We start from the raw sequence: 22,333 nt of genomic DNA, 5'->3' as shown, positions 1-22,333 counted from the left end.
AGTAATTGGGAAGTCTCCGGAATGGCCTGGATGACCTTTAATTACCGTGGCGGGCTTTTTCACCCCCTTTCATGCAATTCCTCTTTCTCTTTTTTTAAGCCGGTTCGGCACCAGGCCTCGTTAAGACGCCCAGCGCGGGCGACAGTGTGGCAAACCCATGCGGAGACGTTCTGAAGGCAAAGGGATAAAAAGAAAGGTACATTAAGAAACGCCGGTGACGCCCGTTTCCTCGGCCCCTACTGTAACCCGTTGTGTGACCTTCGGCGGCAAGCGACCGGCTTGAAGATTTACCTCAGGCTGGTTGATTAGCTGGGCTGCGCTCCCCCACCGGAGTGGGCCATGCGGCGGCTCCGATTGCGTCCCCACTGAACTCTATGGGGGGAAGTGAAGCAGCTCATTGACCCCACTGGGTAAAAGTAATGAGCGGTAACTGACAGGGTGGGCATACCGCGGGAGAAGCCACTGATGAGGAGACCGCCTCTGAGGTGGTCCTTTTTCATCTGCAGAAGGCTGGGTTTTAATGTCATTCAAGATGGAGGGTTAAGAGAAGGAACAAGGGAACTAGACATTTCCCAGAAGCCTTCAGAGTTAGGTTAGGCTGTATGGTGTAATCAGGGGCCTACCATCTATGTCAGGGGTCCCCAACCTTTCTGAGCCTGTGGGCACCTTTAGACGTTTGAGAGGGGGTGGTGAACGCCACTCCAAAATGGCTGCCATGAGAGGTGGAGCCCAACCCAAAATGGCTGCCTCAGGAGGCAGAGCTGAACGGAACGCTTCCCTTCTCACGCCTCCTGGGATGAAGAAGGTCCTGAAGGGGGAAATGGAACCACACACTAAGTGGAAAAGCCTTTCATTTGAATAAGCAAGGTCAGTAACAAGCCCTGCCTTACAATAGCCCTGCCCACTTTCAGAACAGCTCAGCACGCACCGAGGGAAGTACTGGCAGACACCATGGCGCCCAGGGGCACCATGTTGGGGAACCTTTATCTATGTCCTTAGTGGCTCCCCTAGTAGCCCACTGTTGAGTGGCACATGTGAAATCAATCTTGTTTTATTACTGAGTTTAATTTTTTTAATTATCCACTGTTTTACCATGTTTATTGCATTTATCATGTTGCTTAAGAAAGTTGCCTTTTTGTCATATTGCAAACTGATATTGACACATGGTATTCTTGAGGACTAGGAACATGCTCTTTTATCCAAAAGAAATTTTGAGGACTGTGAACTAACTTATTAAACTGGTCTGTTTTAGTGTCACCATTAGAGGGATGCGGAAGGAACCCAGATGCAAAACCCCAGACAGCCGATAGGTTTGCTGACCGATCATGAGCCAGATTTACTCTCTCAGCCAAACTTACCACACAGGATAGTTTTGAGGACAAAATGCAGGTGGAGGAGAATTGTGTATGGTTCCCCGGTCCCTTTGGAGGTATGCCAGATGGCATACATCTGAGAGTTCTGAAAGAAATCAAATGTGAACTTGTGGATCTCCTGACAAAAATACGTAATCTTTCCTTAAAATCAGCCTCCATTCCTGAGGACTGGAAGGTAGCAAATGTCACTCCCATCTTTAAAAAAGGTTCCAGAGGAGATCCAGGAAATTACAGGCCAGTCAGTCTGACGTCGATACCGGGTAAATTGGTGGAAACCATTATTAAGGAAAGAATTAGTAGGCACATAGATGAACAAAACCTATTGAGGCAGACTCAGCACGGTTTCTGTAAGGGAAGATCTTGTCTCACTAACCTGTTAATGTTCTTTGAGGGGGTGAACAAACATGTGGACAAGAGGGATCCAATAGATATTGTTTACCTTGACTTCCAGAAAGCTTTTGATAAAGTTCCTCATCAAAGGCTCCTAAGTAAGCTCAAAAATCATGGGATAAAAGGACAAGTCCTTTTATGGATCAAAAACTGGCTAATTAATAGAAAACAGAGAGTGAGTATAAATGGGCAGTTCTCTCAGTGGAGGGGGGTAAGCAGTGGGGTACCGCAGGGATCAGTACTTGGTCCACTGCTTTTTAACTTGTTCATTAATGATTTGGAGTTGGGAGTAAGCAGTGAAGTGGCTAAATTTGCGGATGATATGAAGTTGTTCACGGTGGTGAAAACCAGTGAGGATTGTGAGGCACTCCAAGGGGATCTGTCAAGGATGGGCGAGTGGGCGTCAACATGGCAAATGGGGTTCAATGTGGCCAAGTGCAAGGTGATGCACATTGGAGCCAAAAATCCTAAATATAAATACACATTGATGGGGTCTGAACTGGCAGAGACTGAGCAAGAGAGAGATCTTGGAGTTGTAGTGGATAACTCACTGAAAATGTCGAGACAGTGTGTGACTGCAATAAAGAAGGCCAATGCTATGCTGGGGATTATTAGGAAGGGTATTGAAAACAGATCAGCCAATATAATAATGCCCCTATATAAATCAATGGTGAGACCTCATTTGGAATACTGTGTGCAGTTCTGGGCACCACACCTTAAAAAGGATATTATAGCTTTGGAAAAAGTGCAGAAAAGGGCAACTCGAATGATAAAAGGGTTGGAACACTTTCCCTATGAGGAAAGGTTAAGGCGCTTAGGGCTCTTTAGCTTGGAGAAACGACGACTGAGGGGTGACATGATTGAGGTTTATAAGATTATGCATGGGAAAGAGCAGGTAGAGAAAGAGGTACTTTTCTCCCTTTCTCACAATACAAGAACTCGTGGGCACTCCATGAAACTGCAGAGCGGTCGGGTTAGAACGGATAAAAGGAAGTACTTCTTCACCCAAAGAGTGATTAACACATGGAATTCACTGCCACAGGAAGTGGTGGGTGCTACAAGCATGGACGGCTTCAAAAGGGAATTAGATAAGCATATGGAGCAGAGGTCCATCAGTGGCTATTAGCCACAAGGTATAGCTAGGGGCTCTGGGGCAAGTGATGCTCTGTCTTCTTGGTGCTTGGGGGGGGGTCAACAGTGGGAGGGCTTCTAATGTCCTGGCCCCACTGCTGGACCTCCTGATGGCACTGGTATTTCTGGCCACTGTGTGACACAGAGTGTTGGACTGGATGGGCCTTTGGCCTGATCCAACATTGGCATTTCTTATGTTCTTATTGGGATGGTTGGTTAATATAACAGAGTCTGCCCACTCATAGAAGTGCGATACTGAGTGCAGTAAATAAATTGCCCAAGAAGTATATTGCACAAAAAAGAAGAAGGTAAACTTACATTTATTTGAGTAGATCCAGTTCACATTCAGGTTGCAGCCAAAAGAAGAGAGAGAAGCCAGTTCTAAAGAGCATGTTCCCTGTCGCAAATGGTCAGCTTGTCCAGCATCGTGTATGCATGTCCACTAAGCCACAGTCCCGACGGAAGCTTCATGGGATTTCCTGAGAGTGGCACCCAACACATACAAGATGCCTCCCACATCCCTTTAGCTGGTGTCAAGCCTTTTACAGTGCTAGCACCTGTCAAAAACTTATTTATTTTCTCAGTCATTCTGCAGAGTGGTTGGGGTTTCTTTTGTCTGAGTGTATGCACTTCTTCCGCTGGCTTTTATGATGCTGCCTCTGAACATTTTAAATGCTGCTAGAGATTGTCTTAAAGTATTAAGGTGTTGGGGTTTTTTGGCTGTCAAGTTGCAGCCGACTTATGGTGACCCCGTAGCTTTTTCGAGGCAAGAGACTTACAGAGGTACCTCACTAAAGGTACCTCACTAAAGACTCCTGAGTAAACGTAGCAGTCATGGGATAAGAGGACGGGTTCTCTTATGGATTAAAAACTGGTTAAATGACAAGAAGCGAAGAGCTGGAATCAATTGACAGTTCTCACAATGGAGGGAAGTAAGCAGTGAGGTCCCACAAGGATTGGTATTGGGGCCAGTACTATTTAATTTATTCATAAATGATCTGGAACTAGGGGGTGAGTAGTGGAGTGGCCAAGTTTGCAGATGACACAAAATTATCCAGGATGGTGAAAACCAAGGCTGACTGTAAAGAGCTCCAAGAGGACCTCCACCAACTGGGTGAGTGGGGGACAATGTGGCCAATGAAGTTCATTGTGGGTAAGTGTAAGGTGATGCACATCGGGACCAAAGATCCCAACTGCAAGTATAAGGTAATGGGGTCTGAACTTGCTGAGACTGAGAGGGGAAAAGATCTTGGGGTCATAGCTCAATGAAAGTGCCAACCCAGTGTGCTGCAGTAGTGAAAAAGGCCCCGACCTCTCTGCCCTGTTGTTGGCCGTCCAGAAGAACTGGTTGGTCACTGTGTGCGACAGGATGCTATATTAGAGAGACCTCTAGTCTGATCCAGCAGGGCTCTTCTGATGTTCTTATGAGGGCCTTGGCCTCTATGCCCTGTTGTCGGCACTCCAGAGGAACTGGTTGGCCACTGTGTGAGACAGGATGCTGGACTAGATGGACCACTGGTCTGATCCAGCAGGGCTCTTCTGATGTTCTAACAAAGGCCTTGGCCTCTATGCCCTGTTGTTGGCCCTCCAGAGGAACTGGCTGGCCACACTGTGAGACAGGATGCTGGACTAGACGGACCACTGGTCTGATCCGGCAGGGCTCTTCTGATGTTCTAATGAAGGCCTCGGCCTCTATGCCCTGGTTGTTGGACCTCCAGAAGAACTGGTTGGCCACTGAGTGTGACAGGATGTTGTATTAAGAGACCTCTAGTCTGATCCTGCAGGGCTCTTCTGATGTTCTTATGAGGACCTCGCCCTCTATGCCCTGTTGCTGGCCCTCCAGAGGAATTGGTTGGCCTCTGTGTGAAACAGGATGCTGGACTAGATGGACCCCTGGCCTGATCCAGCAGGGCTCTTCTGATGTTCTCATGAGGGCCTTGGCCTCTATGCCCTGTTTTTGGACCTCCAGAGGAACTGGCTGGCCACTGTGGACTAGACAGACTATTGGTCTGATCCTGCAGGGCTCTTGTTGATGTTCTTATGTGATACGATCCGGCCAGCCTGGCCCATCCAGTTCAGGGCATGAAGGTGTGGCAGGCTTTTGTTACTAGGGGGGGATCTAGTGCTGTCTGAGAGGTCCCCGCTTTATGCTACTGTTCTTGCTGCCTTTTAAGCATGAAAGATTTTGACCGGGTTGTTCTTCTAAGTAGTCGCCTTTTTATTGTTTTAATGGAGCAATTTATTTTTATTGTCACGTTAAGGCTGCCTGGAGAACCAGTCTGTTGCAGGATAGAAATGCTTTCAATGAATAGACACAGTCCTAGTTTTACTTACCCTGGGAGGGATGGGGGGGGGGGAAACACACACCTCCCCAGCTTTCCCAGGGTTTCTCTCTCTCTCTCCCTCTCTCCCCCACTTGCTCTCTCGCTCTCTTTTTGAACTGCTGGTTTAAATGCAAGCCAGATTGGATTTCAGAGCGCAGCAGCAGCTGCCTCCCTAGGAGTTCTTCATCTTTCTGCTTGTGCACTTGGCGTGGAGGGGGGGGGCTTCAGGTGGCCTGGAAGGGGCTACTGGGTGCGTGCCGCCCTGGCTGCTGCCTGACCTCCCCCCCCCCGTTGCACTTTGAAGCCGGAGACGGGAGGTGGGCCTGGCGGCTGGAAAGGGGGCGCGGGGGAAAGAGATCAGGAGGGCGTCACGCCCGCCTGCCGAAAGTCGGCCTCACAGCTTCCGTGCCTGGCCCTCCTTCTGCTCGGAATTCTGCTCGGCAGGCCCTGGCAGGAGTGGGTGGCGGAAGAGGAGTGGGGAATATGGGGAAGGGGGGGGGAGTTTGAGTCGAGAAAGAAGAGAAGCGGGCGCTGCCTGCGGACTAATTGAATCATGCAGATGTGGAACAGATGTTTGCTCAGGTGGGGGGTCAGGAGAGAGGAATGCTCCAACCTAGGGGGAAACTAATCAGCTTCGCTGGAGGGGGGGGGCAGCCTTGCCTCTCTCCTCTGTTCTTACAGCTCGAAGTGCAGCCAGCCAAGGGCTTCTCGAGGCGTGAGAATCAGGGTGGTCCCGTCAGAGGCACGGGCGGGCTTGAGCAATTGGGGGAGAGGGGTGCGAGTTCAAATCCTATCCCAGCCAAGGCCTTTGGGAGGTTGCGTAACTCAGTGGGGGAGACCGCAGAAGGGCGCAGGCGGGTTCATGTTTAAAGGCCACAGGTAGCGATGCTGGGATTGATCTTTGCAGGACACACACACCCGCCCGGGTGGCTGCCCCTCAGAGCAGGCGAAACTGGTCTAAATTCAGGAGGAGGCAGCTTCAGGCATTCAAGGGGTGGTGGTGAGCTCCATACCCGTGACGGTATTTTAATTTATTTATTTATTGTCATCGAGTCACAACCGACTTATGACCGCCCTGTAGGGTTTCCAGGCAAGAGATGTTCAGAGTTGGTTTGCCATTGCCCGCCTCTGCATAACGACCCTGGTATTCAGTGGAGGACTCCCATCCAAGAACTGACCAGGACCGCGACCCTGTTTGGTTTCCGAGATGTGAGGAGGTAGGGCCATTCTGGGCTACTAAGGTCCCCGGTTGAATGTCTCTCTCTCTCTCTCTCTCCTTGCGCGACACCCAGTGGCTTTAACAGGAACTGCAATTGGTAAAATTTTCTTCAAATTGGAAGAGCGAGAAGAGGAGGTGGGATTTATACCCGACCCCATCTTCCACTCGGAATTTCAGAGCGATTTACAATCTCCTTTCCCTTCCCCTCACCACAACAGACACCCTGTGAGGTAGTTGGGGCTGAGAGAGCTCTTTCGAGAACTGCTCGACAGCAGCTCTGAAAGAACTTGTGACTGACCCAAGGTCACACCAGCAGCTGCATGGGGAGGAGTGGGGAATCAAACCCGGTTCTCCCAGATTAGAATCTGCACTCCTAACTACTACACCAAATTGGCTCTGATGGCTTATCTGGCCTCGGATAGCTGATTTTGTCAGATCTCAGAAGCTAAGCAGGGTCGGCCCCTGGCTTGTATTTGGATGGGAGACCTCCCAGGAATACCAGGGTTGTGACATGGAGGCAGGCAATGGCAAACCACCTCTGAACGTCTCTGGCTTTGAAAATCCTACGGGGTTGCTATAAGTCAGCTGTGACTTGATAGTACTTTCCACCACCACCAAGAGTCACCTTTATGGCTACACAAAGGTACATCTGTTTCTAGCATCTTGTGCATGCCAGGCAGATGCTCTTAACACTGAGCCACGGCCCCTCCCAGGCAGAAAAACTCTTGAAGGAGGAGGGTGAAAAACTGAAAAGAGAGTCAAGGTGATATCAAAATATCCATCTGCTGGCTGCATACAGAAGCTCTTGGGTGATGGGCAAAATTCATTCTTACCTAGGATGGCAAAGTAGCTAAGCCAGTCTTGTGCAGTTTGTCCAATCCCAGCTACAGTCATTGAATAGCCAAACTTTCCATCCCCATGAAAGCCAAGACGGATCCATTCCAAGGAATGCTCCTTTTCAGCAACATGACCAGCAGGTGGCACCCTTTAGCCAGCATTGTGTTATTCAGAGTTTTTATTTCTCAATCCAAATGTGGAACTGTGCAGTCAAGTGCACAGTTGGCTTCGGGTGGCCCCATAGGGCTTTCAAGACAAGAGATGGACAGAGGTGGTTTGCCATTGCCTGCCTCTGCCTCTAATAACTAGGAGTCAAACGTTTTTGCATTTTGCATTGTGTTTTGTTCACTGGTTTAAATGAGACCTTCCTGGTTGCAAAGACTTTTTAACGGCAAGTCCTGCTTTTTAAAAGCACCCTGTTCTCATTTAACACTTGGAGGCAAAAAGAGGAACCCTAAATCCTACCTGTTGAGATATCACTTTAAAAGATCTTTGGGTTTTCAGCAGACTTCCTTTTGTCTGGAGTTTGAGTCAACTATAGCAGACACCCACAGATTCAAAATCCAACCCCTGCCACTGGTGAGGGTTGCCAATTTTTGAACAGTTCCTGGGTTGACATGCAAATATAAACAGGTCATAATCTTTATCTCCATGTTGTGTGAAGCTTTGTCTCCTGATCTGTATATGTCACAAAGGCCCAAGAACAAACCAGGAAGGGTCTTTTCCAGTCAGTTGGCAACCTTGCCACTGCTGCAGAGGGCAGGTGATATCTTTGACTCAAAGGGTCCGCCCAAGTGTTCCCTCTAAGCTGAGTTAGTGTGAGCCAGCTCACAGTTTTTTAGCCTTCGGCTCACACATTTTTGTCTGAGCACAGGAAGGATGCCTCCAGAGCAAACTAATTTATGCAGTAGCCAAATTCCTCACTCATAGCTTTAATGCCAGTAGCTCACAAAGTAGAATTTTTGCTCACAAGACTCCACAGCTTAGAGGGAGCATTGGTCCCCCCCCCCATACAAGGTGTTGTTGGGTTTATCAAGTTAAAAACACTTCAGTAATTATAGAGTTAACTTTGTTTGGTGTAGTGGTTAAGTGTGCGGACTTTAATCTGGGAGAACCGGGTTTGATTCCCCACTCCTCCACTTGCACCTGCTGATGTGACCTTGGGTCAGTCACAAGCTCTGGCACAGCTGTCCTTGAAAAAGAGCAGTTTCTGTCAATAGCTCTCTCAGCCCCACCCACCTCACAGGGTGTCTGTCGTGGGGAGGGGGAGGGAAAGGAGTTTGTCAGCCGCTCTGAGACTCCCTTGGGTAGTGAAGGGCGGGGTATAAATCCAATCTCTTCTTCTTCTTCTTCTTCTATATTAGTCAACAGGCAGTCACATGTTTATTGTACCCAATCTGTTTACTAAGTGAGAAAAGCCCGGGAATCTTGTAGGAGGCCTTATTATAATGACCTGAACTTTAGCCCTGTGATTGGGAAACCATGTATTGGCTATTTAGCATATTGGGATCTCTTGTACTGCCTTTTGTCTGGGTAGAAGGAGAGACGCCATTCCTGTAGCATCTTCTTAGCAGTAAAGATGTAGGCGTCTAGTGCTTTGTTATCTTGCATCCTGTTTACCTTTGCCCCATGTTAGTTTTCAAGTAAACTTTTGTATTTTTACAAAAAATACAAAATATACAACATTTTGTATTTACAAACATACACATGGACTCAGTCTCTCGCTCATTCCTCTGCTTAACTATATTTTTCCAAGAATACCCGTCAGGTGCCAGTCATATTTTCTGCTTCAGGCACCGGAGCATCGTGGGCCAGTTCCTCTGTGAATAGCATTTAAGTTGGACACTTCAAGAATTATTCAAACCAGGTCCGGTTTTGGGGGCCCAAGCCTACGATCAGGCTCCCCTTTCCTGCCCACCCATATGTCCCACTTACCTGTGTAACCTCCCCCACCTGCTTTCAAGCCCTCTCACTGCCTATCCACCCTTTCCCTGATAATGCCGGGTGGTTTAAGGTGGCTGTTGGGATTTTGCTGTAAGCAGAGGCTTGGATCCAAAAGACAAGAGCCACTCCATGCTTAAGTTTTAAAAGGAACCTAACTTTACTGTTTAAGGAGCTGCGGTGGCTCAAGTGGTTAAGACGCTGAACTGCAGGCTGTGGAAGGTCGGTAGTTCAGCAGTTTGAGACCCGGGTGCCGCAAGACGGGGTGAGCTCCCGTCTCTAGTTCCAGCTCCTGCCAACCTAGCAGTTCGAAAGCAAGAAATTGCAAGTAGATAAATAGGTACCACTTTGGTGGGAAGGTAACAGCGTTCCGTGCACCTCGGTGTTTAGTCATGCCGGCCACATGACCACGGAAACGTCTTCGGACAGCGCTGGCTCTTCGGCTTTGAAACGGAGATGAGCACCGCAACCCTAGAGTCGGAGTCGACTGGCCTTCGAGCAAGGGAACCTTTACCTTTAACTTTACTAGAGGAAACAAGGGAACGTGCTTTAGATAAAAGAAATTAAAGATTACATACTTGCAGCTGACTACATCCTATCAGTTACTTTGCGAACAAGAGAAGAGATTGCTCTTTGCTTCTTGTTGCTGAACACACAAAGAGCCATCAACTCGTGAACACATGCATACAAAATCAAAGCATTTCTACAAACAAAATGCCAGCTGACCAATAGAAGAGGCTACAGGTCACTTCATTGGGATAAACAACTCCCACAAACTTCCCACCTTGGCTAAACACTACTCTTACAGGCTGTAACGTAACATCCCATTAAAAACAACATTTAACTCCATAGTGACTGAAAAGTAAGCAGCTATCAACTCCAACACTGGTACTGAGCCAGCCAGTCCAGCATTTTCACTGACTGTCCAGGGAAAAAAACTGCAAAAATACCGGACATTTTGGGCTTGGAGGAGGCAGCACGAAGCAGCCGCCTCTGGGAGGAGACGATGCTGAACCTCAGTGTCCGGTATTTTTGTAAAAAGTATATATCTGGCAACTCTATTCAGTGTTCCCTCTAAGCTGAGTTAGTGTGAGCTAGCTCACAGTTCTTTAGCCTCTAGCTCATACCTTTTTGTCTTAGCTCAGGAAGGAGGGCTCCAAAGCAAACTAGTTTATGCAGTAGCCAAATGGCTCACTCACAACTTTAATGCCAGTAGCTCAAAAAGTAGAATTTTTGCTCACAAGACTCCACAGCTTAGAGGGAGCATTAGTGTGTATGGCTGAGAGCGCTGCTACCAGGAGCAACACTCCTGCGCACCACCCAATGCGTCTCCCTGGATGCTCTGGAATGCATCTGTAGCCAGGAGTGCCAGAGATGGAGCGCTTCCAGGGAACTGAGGGAGGGAAGTACAGACAGGAAACAGTGGCCTCACATGGGTGAGCCGTCAGTGGCAGCAAGCCCTGTCAGAAACCCTAGACCCCTGCACCTGTCCCATCTCAAGTCATGCTGAGGCCAACCCTGATGTGAACAGATCTGCAGTGGTTGCCTAGCAGCGGCATTCAGACTGGACTGCTATAATTTGTTCAGTGACCGTCTGTCTGTCTTTCAAAATTATGATGGCTTCAAAACACCACAGCAAGACTCCTAAGGTGCTCACTGGCCTAATACCACGTCAGCTTTGTGTGTGTTGTGTTAAGTGCCTTTGCTACCCGAACTGCCCGTCCTCCCTTTACAAGGGGGAATTAGCAGGGAGACAGCGGTGGCAAAATGAGTATAACAGACGGGATCGTACGCCTAGGTATACCAGGGTCGGTTTCAAAGAGAGAAACACTTTAAATGATCAGGACTAAGTTTGAAGGAAGTTTGTTTTATTGAAAAATACTGATTAAATGCAAAGCAGACACACAACACATGCAAGGCTACAGAGAAATGGGGGAGCTTAGAGAGTTTTGAGACGATATTTACCAGATCCAGATGTGCAGAAGTCCAATGGAAGGAGATCGTGAATGATCAGCATATCACAAACAAAAGGGGACCCATACTGTGAGTTTGGGGGTGCTACAGTGCCCCTATGAATTAGCATCCTCCCAAATGCCCTGTCATTAACAGCGTTGCAAACTTAGGGCCATGGCTTCCTTGACAGAGTAGAGCCATCTCCTGTTGGGTCTCCCTCTTTCCCTGCTCCCTTCAACTTTTCCTAGCATTATTGTCTTTTCCAGTGACTCTGGTCTTCTCATAATATGGCCAAAGTACTGGACTAAAAATCTAGGAAATCCAGCAAGTGGCAGGTTCTGTGGGGGAAAACCCCAAAGGGGAAGAGTACTTGGGAGTCATAGTCTGCAGAATGAGTGAATTAGCTCCTCTGCTACAACTCTACAACTCTTTTTCTGGTTTTTTAATATTTTGGAATTTTTAAAAAACTGTCTTTGCTCCACCAGTCTACTTATTTTGGTTGTCAAGTTCTTTTATCAGTTGTGCATAGTTGATTTTTTTTAAGTAATAGAATTGGCACTATTTGTTTGTTTGTTTGTTTGTTCCCACCCTCCCAGCCTAGGCCGGCTCAGTTAGAAAGGTAGGGTAGTCATTTTCACTACATAAATAAAATAATCCCTGGCGTTCTTTGGACAGACGATGATGTTTATTGTTAAACAGAATTGAAACAACTTGTCACAGTGAGTAGGTGTCTTTCTTTCTTCCCTCTGCTGGCTTTGGTCATATATTTTACAGGTTTCCAAAGCAATATGAAAACCTGCCCCGGTCTGGGGAGCAGATGCCGAAATGGGAGGGAGGGACTTACCCTCCACAGGAAGCAGTGGATCCTTCTTGGAGCTCCAGAGAGGGAAAATGTCATCTGTTCCCAGTCTGTGTATCTTGAAGCCCTTGTGGGACGCAGACAGGGTGTGTTGAAATCTTGTGTGATGCACTATTGTGGTTTTAGCTGCAAGGTTATTGATAGCATTTCCCCTTCTTTGGCGTTCGAGCCTGTCTGGCTGGAAGGTTTGTCCTTCTTGTGGTGGTAGGCGGGTTACTCCGATTCAGCCCTTTTTAACCAAAAGGAAGTTTACTGTAACCCGAAAAGCAGGAAGTGGGTTAGTGGAGGAGAACTGTGGGTGTCTGTACCACATGGAAGTTCTACACTTCATGCTGCTCCACCAGGCCTGTGATTGAATCTCCCTGTGTATTTTTCAACTTTACACAACTTTAAGGTTGGCAGTGAAGACACGAGAGTCCAGGGGCACCTTTAAGACCAACAAAGGTTTATTCAAGGTATGAGCTTTTGTGTACACGCACAGTTCTTCAAATACTGAAACTAAAACTTTCCTCAAATACTGAAACTGAAGAAACTGAAATCGTTAAAAGATCTTCTATTCCTTGGCTCCACTGTCAACCAAAAGGGAGACTGCCACCAAGAAATCCAAAGGAGATTGAGACTGGGAAGGGCAGCCATGAAAGAGACAGAAAAGATCCTCACGTGTAAGGATGCATCTCTAGCAACCAAGATCGAGATAATTCATGCCATAATATTCCCCATTACTATGTATGGGTGAGATAGTTGGACAACGAAGAAAGCTGACAAAAAGAAAGCCGCTTCATTTGAAATGTGGTGGCGGAGGAGAGTTTTATGGACCTCCAAAAAGACAAACAAGTGGATTCTAGATCAAAGCAAGCCTGAAGTCTCCCTAGAAGCTGACTAAACGGAGGCTATCGTACTTTGGTCACATTACGAGGAGACAGCAAGTCCAGTGGCGAGCTGGACTCGGGTTCTTCCGGAGAGGACTCTCTGTCTGAGAAAGGGGCAGTGGCTCCTAAAAGTCCTTATAAGTTGCGGAAGAGACTGGACAAGAAGAAGTGAAGGCTGAAGGACTCTGAATTGTGCCTTTGAAAAATTTTGAATTGAGATGCTTTGGGGTATTTCCTGATATCAGTTAAATTTAAGATGTGGGGAAAGTTAACAGACTATGTGACTCAGTTTGTAATGAGATTAATATGATTAAGACTAGATGTGTATTCAAGCTGATCAGAAGATCTCCTCTCTTGGGTTTTTAGTCAGTGGTGGGTATCTTTCCTTTATTCCCTTAAATGTAGTCCCCTCCCTTATTTCTGTTATAGTTTGTAGTTTTAATTAAAAAATGCAATAAAAAAAATTCCCCATTGGGGAGAAAAGAGAGAGAGAGAGAGAGAGAGAGAGAGAGAGAGAGAGAGAGGAGTCACTGGAAAAAACAATTGTGCCGGGAATAGCTGAAGACAGCAGGAAAAGAGGAAGATCCAATGTGAGTTGGATGGACTCAGCCAAGGAAGCCACAAAGACCCTCAGTTTGCAAGACCTGAGCAAGGCTGTTAATGGATAGAACATTTTGGAGGTCATTAATTCATAGGGTCGCCATACTTGACAGCGCTTAACCTTAATGTACACACATTTTTCAAGGCTAAAAAGCATCTAGGATGGATGGGGGGAACTGTCTAGGGAGCAATTTCCATCAGGGAAATAGTCCTGATGACAAACTTTGGACATAATGTGTCAGAGGAGAAGAGAGTCAGTTTCCACACACAAAAATGAACAGCCTTTCTAGTCCATAGGTTTGCTGCTTTCTCTGTGTTACTGCTTGTGATTCGGCTCGGTTGTAGTTTTAAATGATATTTTTCCATAGGTTTGCTGCTTTCTCTGCAGAGGGCTATATGAAGGCCATATATAACCCTGCCCATAAATAAATATATAAGAAACAGATCTGGAAGCCCACAGGAATCGTGGACGTCCCTTAAGTCTGCCTGTTAAATTCTGAAGACTTCCAGATTCCATTTGCTCTTTGGGCAGGAATCCGATTCACTGTCCGGCTCGCGTCTGCAACAGGGCGGCCCAACATGAGTTGTCTTTCTATTTCTGGAGCAGACCTTTGCATTTATAGAACTTCATGTGACAGGTTGGAGGGGGGGCTATTTTTGGTCTGCGAAAGGAGCGAGTTCGAAGTCCCACTGCTTGAGCATCCAGTGCCAGGGGTACCGGGTACAGAGCCATGCCACTCCAGGAGAACTTCCCTGCACTCTGCCCGGCATGGCCCCATCACCAGCATAAGCTGTTTGCAAGGTAGGATCAGCTGCATCTCCTGTTGCCTTTCCCTCCAGTTTTGTGTAGTGGTTAAGAGTGTGGACTCTAATCTGGGAGATCCGGATTTGATTATCTGCTCCTCCACATGCAGCTGCTGGTGTGACTTTGGGTCAGTCACAAGTTGTTTCAGAGCTGTTCTCTCAAGGGCAGTTCTTGAAAGAGCTCTCTCAGCCCCACCTACCTCACAGGGTGTCTGTTGTGGGGAAGGGGAAGGGAAAGGAGATTGTAAGCTGCTCTGAGCCTCCTTCAAGAAGTGAAGGGTGGGGTATAAATCCAGTCTCTTCCTCTTCTTCTTCCTCCTCCTCCTCCTCTTCCTCCTCCTCCTCTTCTTCCTCCTCCTCCTCCTCCTGTCCCCTCTGGAATAGAGACGGACTGTCAGAGTTGCACCTATATTTTGCTTGACGTCCTTTTTTGCCAATCGTCCCGCAAAGCGGTTCTCTAGCTTCTTGGAAACACTCAAAGGGACAGATCAGAAGGTACCTGATCTGTACGGATGGAGATTGTACATGGGTTGTGAAAACAGGCACAGGTGTTAGTGACTGACCGCAGGCCAAGGAGAGCTTGCTATGCTGAAGGGCACGGCCTTGAAAGCCATGCTTGTCAGTGATTCTTTTTTTAGTAGCAGAATCGCTGTAAGGACATGGGAGGCCACATGTTGTAGCAGTTACGGTGTCAAAATAAGATGGGTGGCCGGCGCGTGAGTCTGTCTGCAGCAGCTGGAAAGAGCCAGAGTTCAGGAGCACCTTAAAGACTAACACAATTTGTGGCAGGGGAGGAGCTTTCGTGAGTCACTGCCAATGTTCCCTCTAAGCTGTGGAGTCTTGTGAGCAAAAATCCTACTTTGTGAGCTCCTGGCATTAAACTTGTGAGCAAGCGATCTGGCTACTGCATCAATTAGTTTGCTCTGGAGCCATCCTTCCTGAGCTAAGATAAAAGTTTGTGAGCCGGAGGATAAAAACCTGTGAGCTAGCTCACGCTAACTCAGCTTAGAGGGAACACTGGTCACTGGTCACTTTTTCAGATACGTATTTGAAGACGTGAGCAGTGGCTCACGAAAGCTCCTACCCTACCACAAATTTTGTTAGTCTTTAAGGTGCCCCTGGACGCTTACTCTTTTCTACAGTGTCAGACTAGGACCCGGAAGAGCCGGGTTCAAATCCCAACTCTGCCGCTCAGAACTAGCTGGGCGATGACCTCGGGTCAGTCACGCTGCTCTCTCGGTCTCTCAGGCTGACCTGCCTCATAGGGTGTCCCAGCCTTGTGAGAATAAAATAGAAAAGGGGGGAACAATGTCCTCAGCTGCTTTGGGTCCCCATTGTGAAGACAAGCTGGGTATCAATATCTGTATAAAATAATAAAAGATGGGTGATGTGGTTGCTGAGGGAAGGACGTGTCTGTTGAAAGCAAACTCTGAGGGAGAGACAGCGTATCTGCTGGGGTCTGAGCATGCCGTATCCCCCACCACCACCAAGGAGATCTCAACTCATTAGGCGGCTTATGGCAACCCTGTGGGGTTTTCAAGAGATGTTCAAGGGATGGTTTGCCACTTCCTGCCTCTGCGTAGCAACCTTGGATGTCCTTGGTGGTCCCCCTTCCAAATACTGACCTGGGCCAGCCCCGCTTAGCTTCTGTGATCCCACAAGATCCGGCTAGTCTGGGCCGTCCAGGTCAGGGCAGAGATGAACAGAGGTGGCTGGCCGTTACCTGCCTCTGCGTAGCAACCCTTGGAGGTCTCCCATCCGGACACTAGCCAGGGCTGACCTTGCTCAGCCTCCGAGATCTGATGAGATCAGGCTAGTTTGGGTCATCCATGTCAGGGCAGAGGTGACCAGAGGAGGTTTGTCTTAGCCTGCCTCTGCGTAGCAACCCTGGACTTCCTTGGAGGTCTCCCGCCCAAATGCTAACCAGGGCTGACCCTGCTTCGCTTCCGAGGTCTGATGAGATCAGGCTAGCTTGGGTCATCCATGTCAGGGCAGAGGTGACCAGAGGAGGTTTGTCTTAGCCTGCCTCTGTGTAGAAACCCTGGACTTCCTTGGAGGTCTCCCGCCCAAATGCTAACCAGGGCTGAGCCTCCTTAGCTTCCGAGGTCTGATGAGATCAGGCCAGCCTGGGCCGTCCAAGGGATAAACAGGGGGGACCAACCCATTCATTTCCTAACCTCACTAAAAGCCATCCTTTCCCTGCCTGACATTTTCCCTCCCGATCTGCATCCTCCCAGATGGAAAATTTTGAGTACAGCATCCAGCTGAACGACCGGGATTGGGCTGAATTCTACTTGGCCTCCGAAGAATGCAGCTTGACCCAGGCCGCCTTAGCCACTGCCGAGGAGCCGCTCCCGAGTGACCTTGACGACGCGGAGGTCGAGAACAGGTTGATCCGAGTGAGAGTGGGCCCGTGCCCGCCTCCCGGCCCGGCCAGCTGCCCGCCACGTGGAGCCCCTCACAGGCACCTGCTGGCAGAAGAAGAGGTTCTGTCTGGCAGCGAGGACGAGACAGATCTTGGCTCGGTCAGCCGGTTTCTCTGTGACAACAGCCAATGCCGCGCAGCTTTTCCACAGCCGTCTCCAATCCAGAGAAGTCAATCGTCCCGTGTCGCTGTGGAGCCATTGGCAGGACTTGACGGAGAATGTGGGGCTTCATTTGCTGCAGAGGGAAGAGAACCAGAGACGGGAGACAGGCGTGCTGATGCCGATCGTCCCCTACCAGAGGGAGATGTTGCCATCCAAAAGGCGGGATTCCAAGGACGAATCTCAGGCCCAGAAGCCATGGAGAAACCCACTTGCTCTGTGCCGGTGAACGTGGGTGCCTCAAAGGGGATGGAAGAACAGAGAAGACGACCCCTTGGCTTGGCACTGCAGCAGCCCACCAATGATATCTCCCAGACTGCCTCTGCTGACATCCAGTTCCCATTACCGGTGGGGAGCAATGCTGTTTGTGGGAACCCAGAATCCCCCGAGTCGAAGGATCCAAATGTACATCCAACATCCTCAATTTTTCCTTCTGGAGAGACTGAAGGAGCTGAGCACCCGGAAACGGGAACCAAGCACCTCCAGGTCAGCTTGAAGGCAGGAGCACCATCGTTCCAGGAAAAGCCTTCCCTATTTCAAGGACATTCAGTTCCACCACTAGGGACCTGGCCACCATCTGGCCCACCGTCAGAAAGCCACAAGGAAGGAGTCCTGGAAAGCAGAAGCAGTGAGGAAGAGAATATTGCAGATCTCAAAGCCGAGGGGCAAACGGACCAGAGTGAGGACTTGGTCGACAGCATCTTAAAAGAGGAAGGTCAAGTCGACCAAGAAACCAGTTCTGCCGGCTGCAAGGTGGATTCGCAGAAGGCCCCAGAAGAACCGGAAGCGAGCAAATGTCCACGACCAACCATCATAACTGAGTCCAGATGTTCTGGAACGTTAGATCAGCACAGAGAAACTGCTGCGTTGAAGGCAGAGACCCAGAAGGGTGGTGTTGAGGAACCCTGCCATCATCCAGGCCCAGCTCTGCCATTGGAAGGAGGAACTCCAAGTATGGGCCAAGGAAGCCAGAGATCAAACCTTTTAGAAGATAACATTCCGTATTGTCTGCCACTGGAGAACTCTCTGGAAGGTCACTTGGCTGTGATGACGTGGCCTCAAGACTGCGACCATTCTAACTGTGGTAACACCCAAGACCTGGCGGAAAAGACGCAGGGCGGAGTGGTGGAGAAAAGATCCACCTCAGACGTTGGTCAGGACTTGCCTGAAATGTACGGGCCTGACATGTATGAATACTTCTTCACCGACATGGAAGGGGCTTGCGCGGGCGACAGTGGCGAGGAGAAAGAAATGGGGCTCGAGACGCTGAGCAGCTCCAACCAGATGTTGGCTCCATCTACTGGTTCTCAGGACTCAGACTCTATTGCGGCTGGTGAGGCCACACTCATCTCTGTCCCAGAGGTGTACGAACACTTCTTCAACAACGGAGCACAGGGCAGGAAGAGCTGGAAGCGGCTTTTCCTGAGCATGCCGGCCTCAGAGGCCAGGAAGGCGGTGAGAGCTTTGAAATCCCTTCTGAGCAAGCCTGCCCGCCTTCTCAGGCGCCGCCCCCCAAGCCCTGGGACTGCGCTGCGGAGAGGATCCCATGGAAAGCTGGTGGTCTTCTCACCAAGGCTCCTGGAAGAAAGCCAACCAAGACCGGAAGACCTAAGGATGGCTGTGATATCGCCAGGTAACTAGTACACAGGGGGGAATTCTGGCTCTCACAAGTTGCTACTCGGGTAAGCATTTAGTACTCTCTTACCAATGTCAACAGAGACGTCAGGGGGCTTATATGCCTAAAGTGCTAAACGAAGAGACCCAAAGCAGAACGACACGTTATAAGTCACACCGGGATCTGAGTTTCTGCACTAATGATTTGCATCTGGGAGATGCAAACTTAATGTCAACTTGCAGTGTTATCCTAGACGGGGACTTATTTGCAGGTTTTTAAAGAGTCAGAAGGGTCAGAGAACCTCTTTTTGCAGTCGGTACACAAAGATAGATCCGGCAGCTTATGTTTAAGCCTTTTGGTAAATTCTTCAGGCAGCGGACACTCTGTATATGCTCTATAGGTCCAAAGGCACTGATCGTACATATTGTGAGCTGCTATGGACCGTTAAGGTCGCCAACTCTCTCTTGGGAAATTGTTGGTGATTTGGGGGTGAAACGTGGGGACAGTGGGATTTGGGGAGGGACCTCAGAGGGTATATCTGGCCATAGAATTCACCCTCTTTAGATACAGCTTGCTGTATCTGAAGAAGCGAGCAGTGACTTAGGGAAGCTCCTCCCCTGCCACAAATTTTGTTAGTCTTTAAGGTGCTCCTGGACTCCTGCTCCGGTTTGTGACCTGGCAACATCATGGCAGTGTTCAACTGTGACACCTAAAAGCATTCCTGAATGTGTCCTGGGATGGAATCTTTAATAGAAAGTGAGGAAGTTGGCTGAAATAAATGTTTTGGATGGGGAAAACTCCTACTTCTGGAGAACAGAGAAATGCCGAGGGAGTGAAAGAAAAATAATCAAAAGGTTTGATACAGCACAATTTTAAAGCTTTGCATGAGATTTTCCATGGTAGTAACAACAATGGGAAAGAGCTGTGAAGCAGAACACAATAGAACAAGTAGCAATGATAATATATTGGACAGATAACAACGTGTGCAGTACATGGATATAATCACTGCACAATAAGGCACAATAATTCTAAATATGAATCTTCTGATACACAATGAAATATTCCAAAAAATTATCTTTCCAAAATAGTTCTTTCCAACGGATCCGGATATTGACAACTTTGTTTTGATAATCTTCCTCAAGAAAATTACTGTTATAAGTATTTCCAAGGCATAAGGTTCCAGAAAACTGTATAGCTTCAGACTGCTAGTGGAGAAGGGACTGTCTATTATAAATATTTCAAAGGCATACGTTTCCAGAAAACTGTGTAGCTCCAGACTATTAGTGGAGAAGGAACTGCCCTTCCAGGGTATTCAAAGAGGTCTGCAATAACAATTATATTTCAACTGATGATGGGCCACCACTAACAATTTTTAAAAACCACTACTGTACTGCTGTGTGATCTCCTTTTTGGTTACCCATTATTGAGAGTTCCCGTGGGCCAACCCAATGCAGAACTACTGCTGTAGGATTCCAGGACGCAGCCTGATGGCTTTTCACGAGAAAAATCACTTATTCTTTCCCCAGAAAGACCCCTTCAGTTGGCTCTCACGCACAGGGACATGTGCCTGGGCTTTGTGGCATTCGCTTCGTGGGCCGTAAAGACCTCCAACCTGCAGGCCCCAGACGCTTGGAAGATTGGTAACGTTATCTCAAGACTCCTGTCGGAGACACAGAGCTTCCGTGTGGAGCTGGGGAAGGGGCGGATTTAAGCCGTGGAGATAGCCCAGGAATGTAAACTGACTGGCTCCATTCTGGGACTGGACAGAATTAAGGCAGGAAACAGCCTCTCTTTCTCTCTCTCTTTACTCTTGATCGCTAGGCAAGGCAGCATGTATTGTTTGGTTCTCCAACTCCTGGCAGTTTCTGGTTCCTAAACTTATTTTCCTGAATCCAAACTGGAGGCATCTTTCTCTCCCAACCCCTGAAAAAGGTTTATGTTTGAAGCACATATAGAATCACCTGTCCTCAGACCCATTATGTGGCTCTGTATGAGTTACCGATCTGGATGCAGGCAAGCCCAGGGCACTTTCTTCCACAGAGATGCACTGGACAGCCTCCTCTGAGATCCTATTATTTGGCTTCATTGGTAACAATGAATTGATCTCATTGCATCCTGTGACAAAATTGCCTGTCTGCTGCAGAGGACAGACTCAATGCCCCCTCTAAGCTGTGGAGCCTTGTGAGCAAAAATTCTACTTTGTCAGCTACTGGCATTAAAGCTGTGAGTGAGCAATTTGGCTACTGCATAAATTAGTTTGCTCTGTAGCCATCCTGCCTGAGCTGAGACAAAGATGTGTGAGCTGGAGGCTAAAAAACTGTGAGCTAGCTCACACTAACTCAGCTTAGAGGGAGCACTGGGTAGGCTGGATTAGAGCTGGGAGTCATGCAGAGACAGAGTGGGCGGGCTCTTGTGGGAGGGCATCTTGAACTTACAGGAGCCTCTGATTATTCGAGTAACTTATTTGTTGCAGCACATTTGCCTTTTTCTCACAGCACACGCAGCGTGAAAGTAAGTTACCGCTCTGTCCATTTCACTCAGCGTTAGCTGGTGCTCCCTTGCTTTTTCCTGCTACTCCTGAGTCTTTGGGCCATCCTGAAAGAACTCTGCTTTCTTTGCAACTTGCTCCAGCCAAATCACATGAAAGCAGACAGGAATCCTGTTGCCTCCCGATCTGTATCCGCTCTGGCTTTGCACACGAGGTGGGTGTGATAGAAGCACCACACCTCATCGTCCGTATCGCTTAATGCCTTCTCTCGGGGCTTTGTTTGATGCACTACCAAATGTCGCCAGCCGCCCTCTAGCATTGTGGCACTGAAAATGCTGCTGACAACTACGGCTCAGGCCAGTGGTCCACATAAGGGCAACAGACGGGTCATCGACCACCAATTCCTCTGTTGCTCAGTCCTATCTTCTGAAAAACAAACTGATTCCTGAAGTCTGAACTGACCTTAACACCCTGCGATGCTTTTGCAACACCTTAGCTCCTTTGCAGACACAGAAACAATGCAACACCTGAGCTTGCTTAGCTGAAGCAGGGCTCCTTGTTGCTAGATCTCAGCCCCTCTGCGAATCAGTTGCAATAAAGCTCATTAAATCTGCCAAAGAGACTTCATCGAAAGTCCTTAGCTCTTTTACCAACCAGCCACGCCAGAAACACATGAGAAAGAGAGAGAGTTAGTTAGTTTCTGGGTTAAGGTATATTAACATCAAATGAATAGAAGGAAGGACAGAAGGAATTAAAAAACACAACGAATGTAAGATGTTATCTGTTTTCTCTTCTTTTTTTGGTATTTTTAATGTATTTTTCATATGTGCTTGTGTGTGTGCACACCTGGAAGTCATGGCAACCTCTGGTGACTGACCCCTCCTGGGGGCCTAGAGGATATTCAGAGAGGCGGCTGATTAAAGCCTGCCCCCACCTCCCGACTGCTGGTATTCCAAAGTGATCTCCCATCCAAGTACTTACCAGAGTCGACCCTGCTTAGCTTCCGAGATCTGACCTGATCAGGCTTGCCTGGGCTATCCAGGCCAGGGCAGATGTTTTCTGTTTTCATTGTCTACTTATTTTTATCTTTCCCCCCTTAATTATTCATTTTTAAGAAACCACCCTGCTCATTGAATCTCACATACCCAGTTGCAAAAAACTGAGTCCCCGGTACGTGATTCCCGCCCCGTCCCCCCACACACACCGCAGAGAATGTGTTCTGCTGCCCATTAGAATAAACAAGAGTGGACCCGCAACAAAATGTTGCTTGTCTCTTCCCGCCCCCTCCCCTCCATTGCGAGCCCCGGCGGCTGCAGCCACCGGGCCTCGCTCATCTCTTCCCCCC

General features: G+C 48.4%; 1 protein-coding gene across 1 annotated transcript in view; it reads left to right on the top strand.

Moving 5' to 3' along the window:
- The first annotated feature begins 14,160 nt into the window (after nt 1-14,160).
- PERM1 (PPARGC1 and ESRR induced regulator, muscle 1) overlaps nt 14,161-22,333 on the top strand; it is an 8,918-nt gene continuing 745 nt past the window's right edge. Inside the window, exons 1-3 of the mRNA XM_015411677.1 lie at nt 14,161-14,298; nt 16,538-18,518; nt 20,027-20,140. Of these exons, the coding sequence (XP_015267163.1) occupies nt 16,538-18,518; nt 20,027-20,140 (2,095 nt within the window). The 5' untranslated portion in view covers nt 14,161-14,298. The remainder of the gene's footprint in view (nt 14,299-16,537; nt 18,519-20,026; nt 20,141-22,333) is intronic.

Source organism: Gekko japonicus, unplaced genomic scaffold (assembly GCF_001447785.1).
Source record: "Gekko japonicus isolate JY-2015 unplaced genomic scaffold, Gekko_japonicus_V1.1 scaffold76, whole genome shotgun sequence".
NCBI classification, from domain to species: domain Eukaryota; kingdom Metazoa; phylum Chordata; class Lepidosauria; order Squamata; family Gekkonidae; genus Gekko; species Gekko japonicus.
Note: the sequence above shows the minus strand (reverse complement) of the source record. Positions and strands in the feature narration are given on the sequence as shown.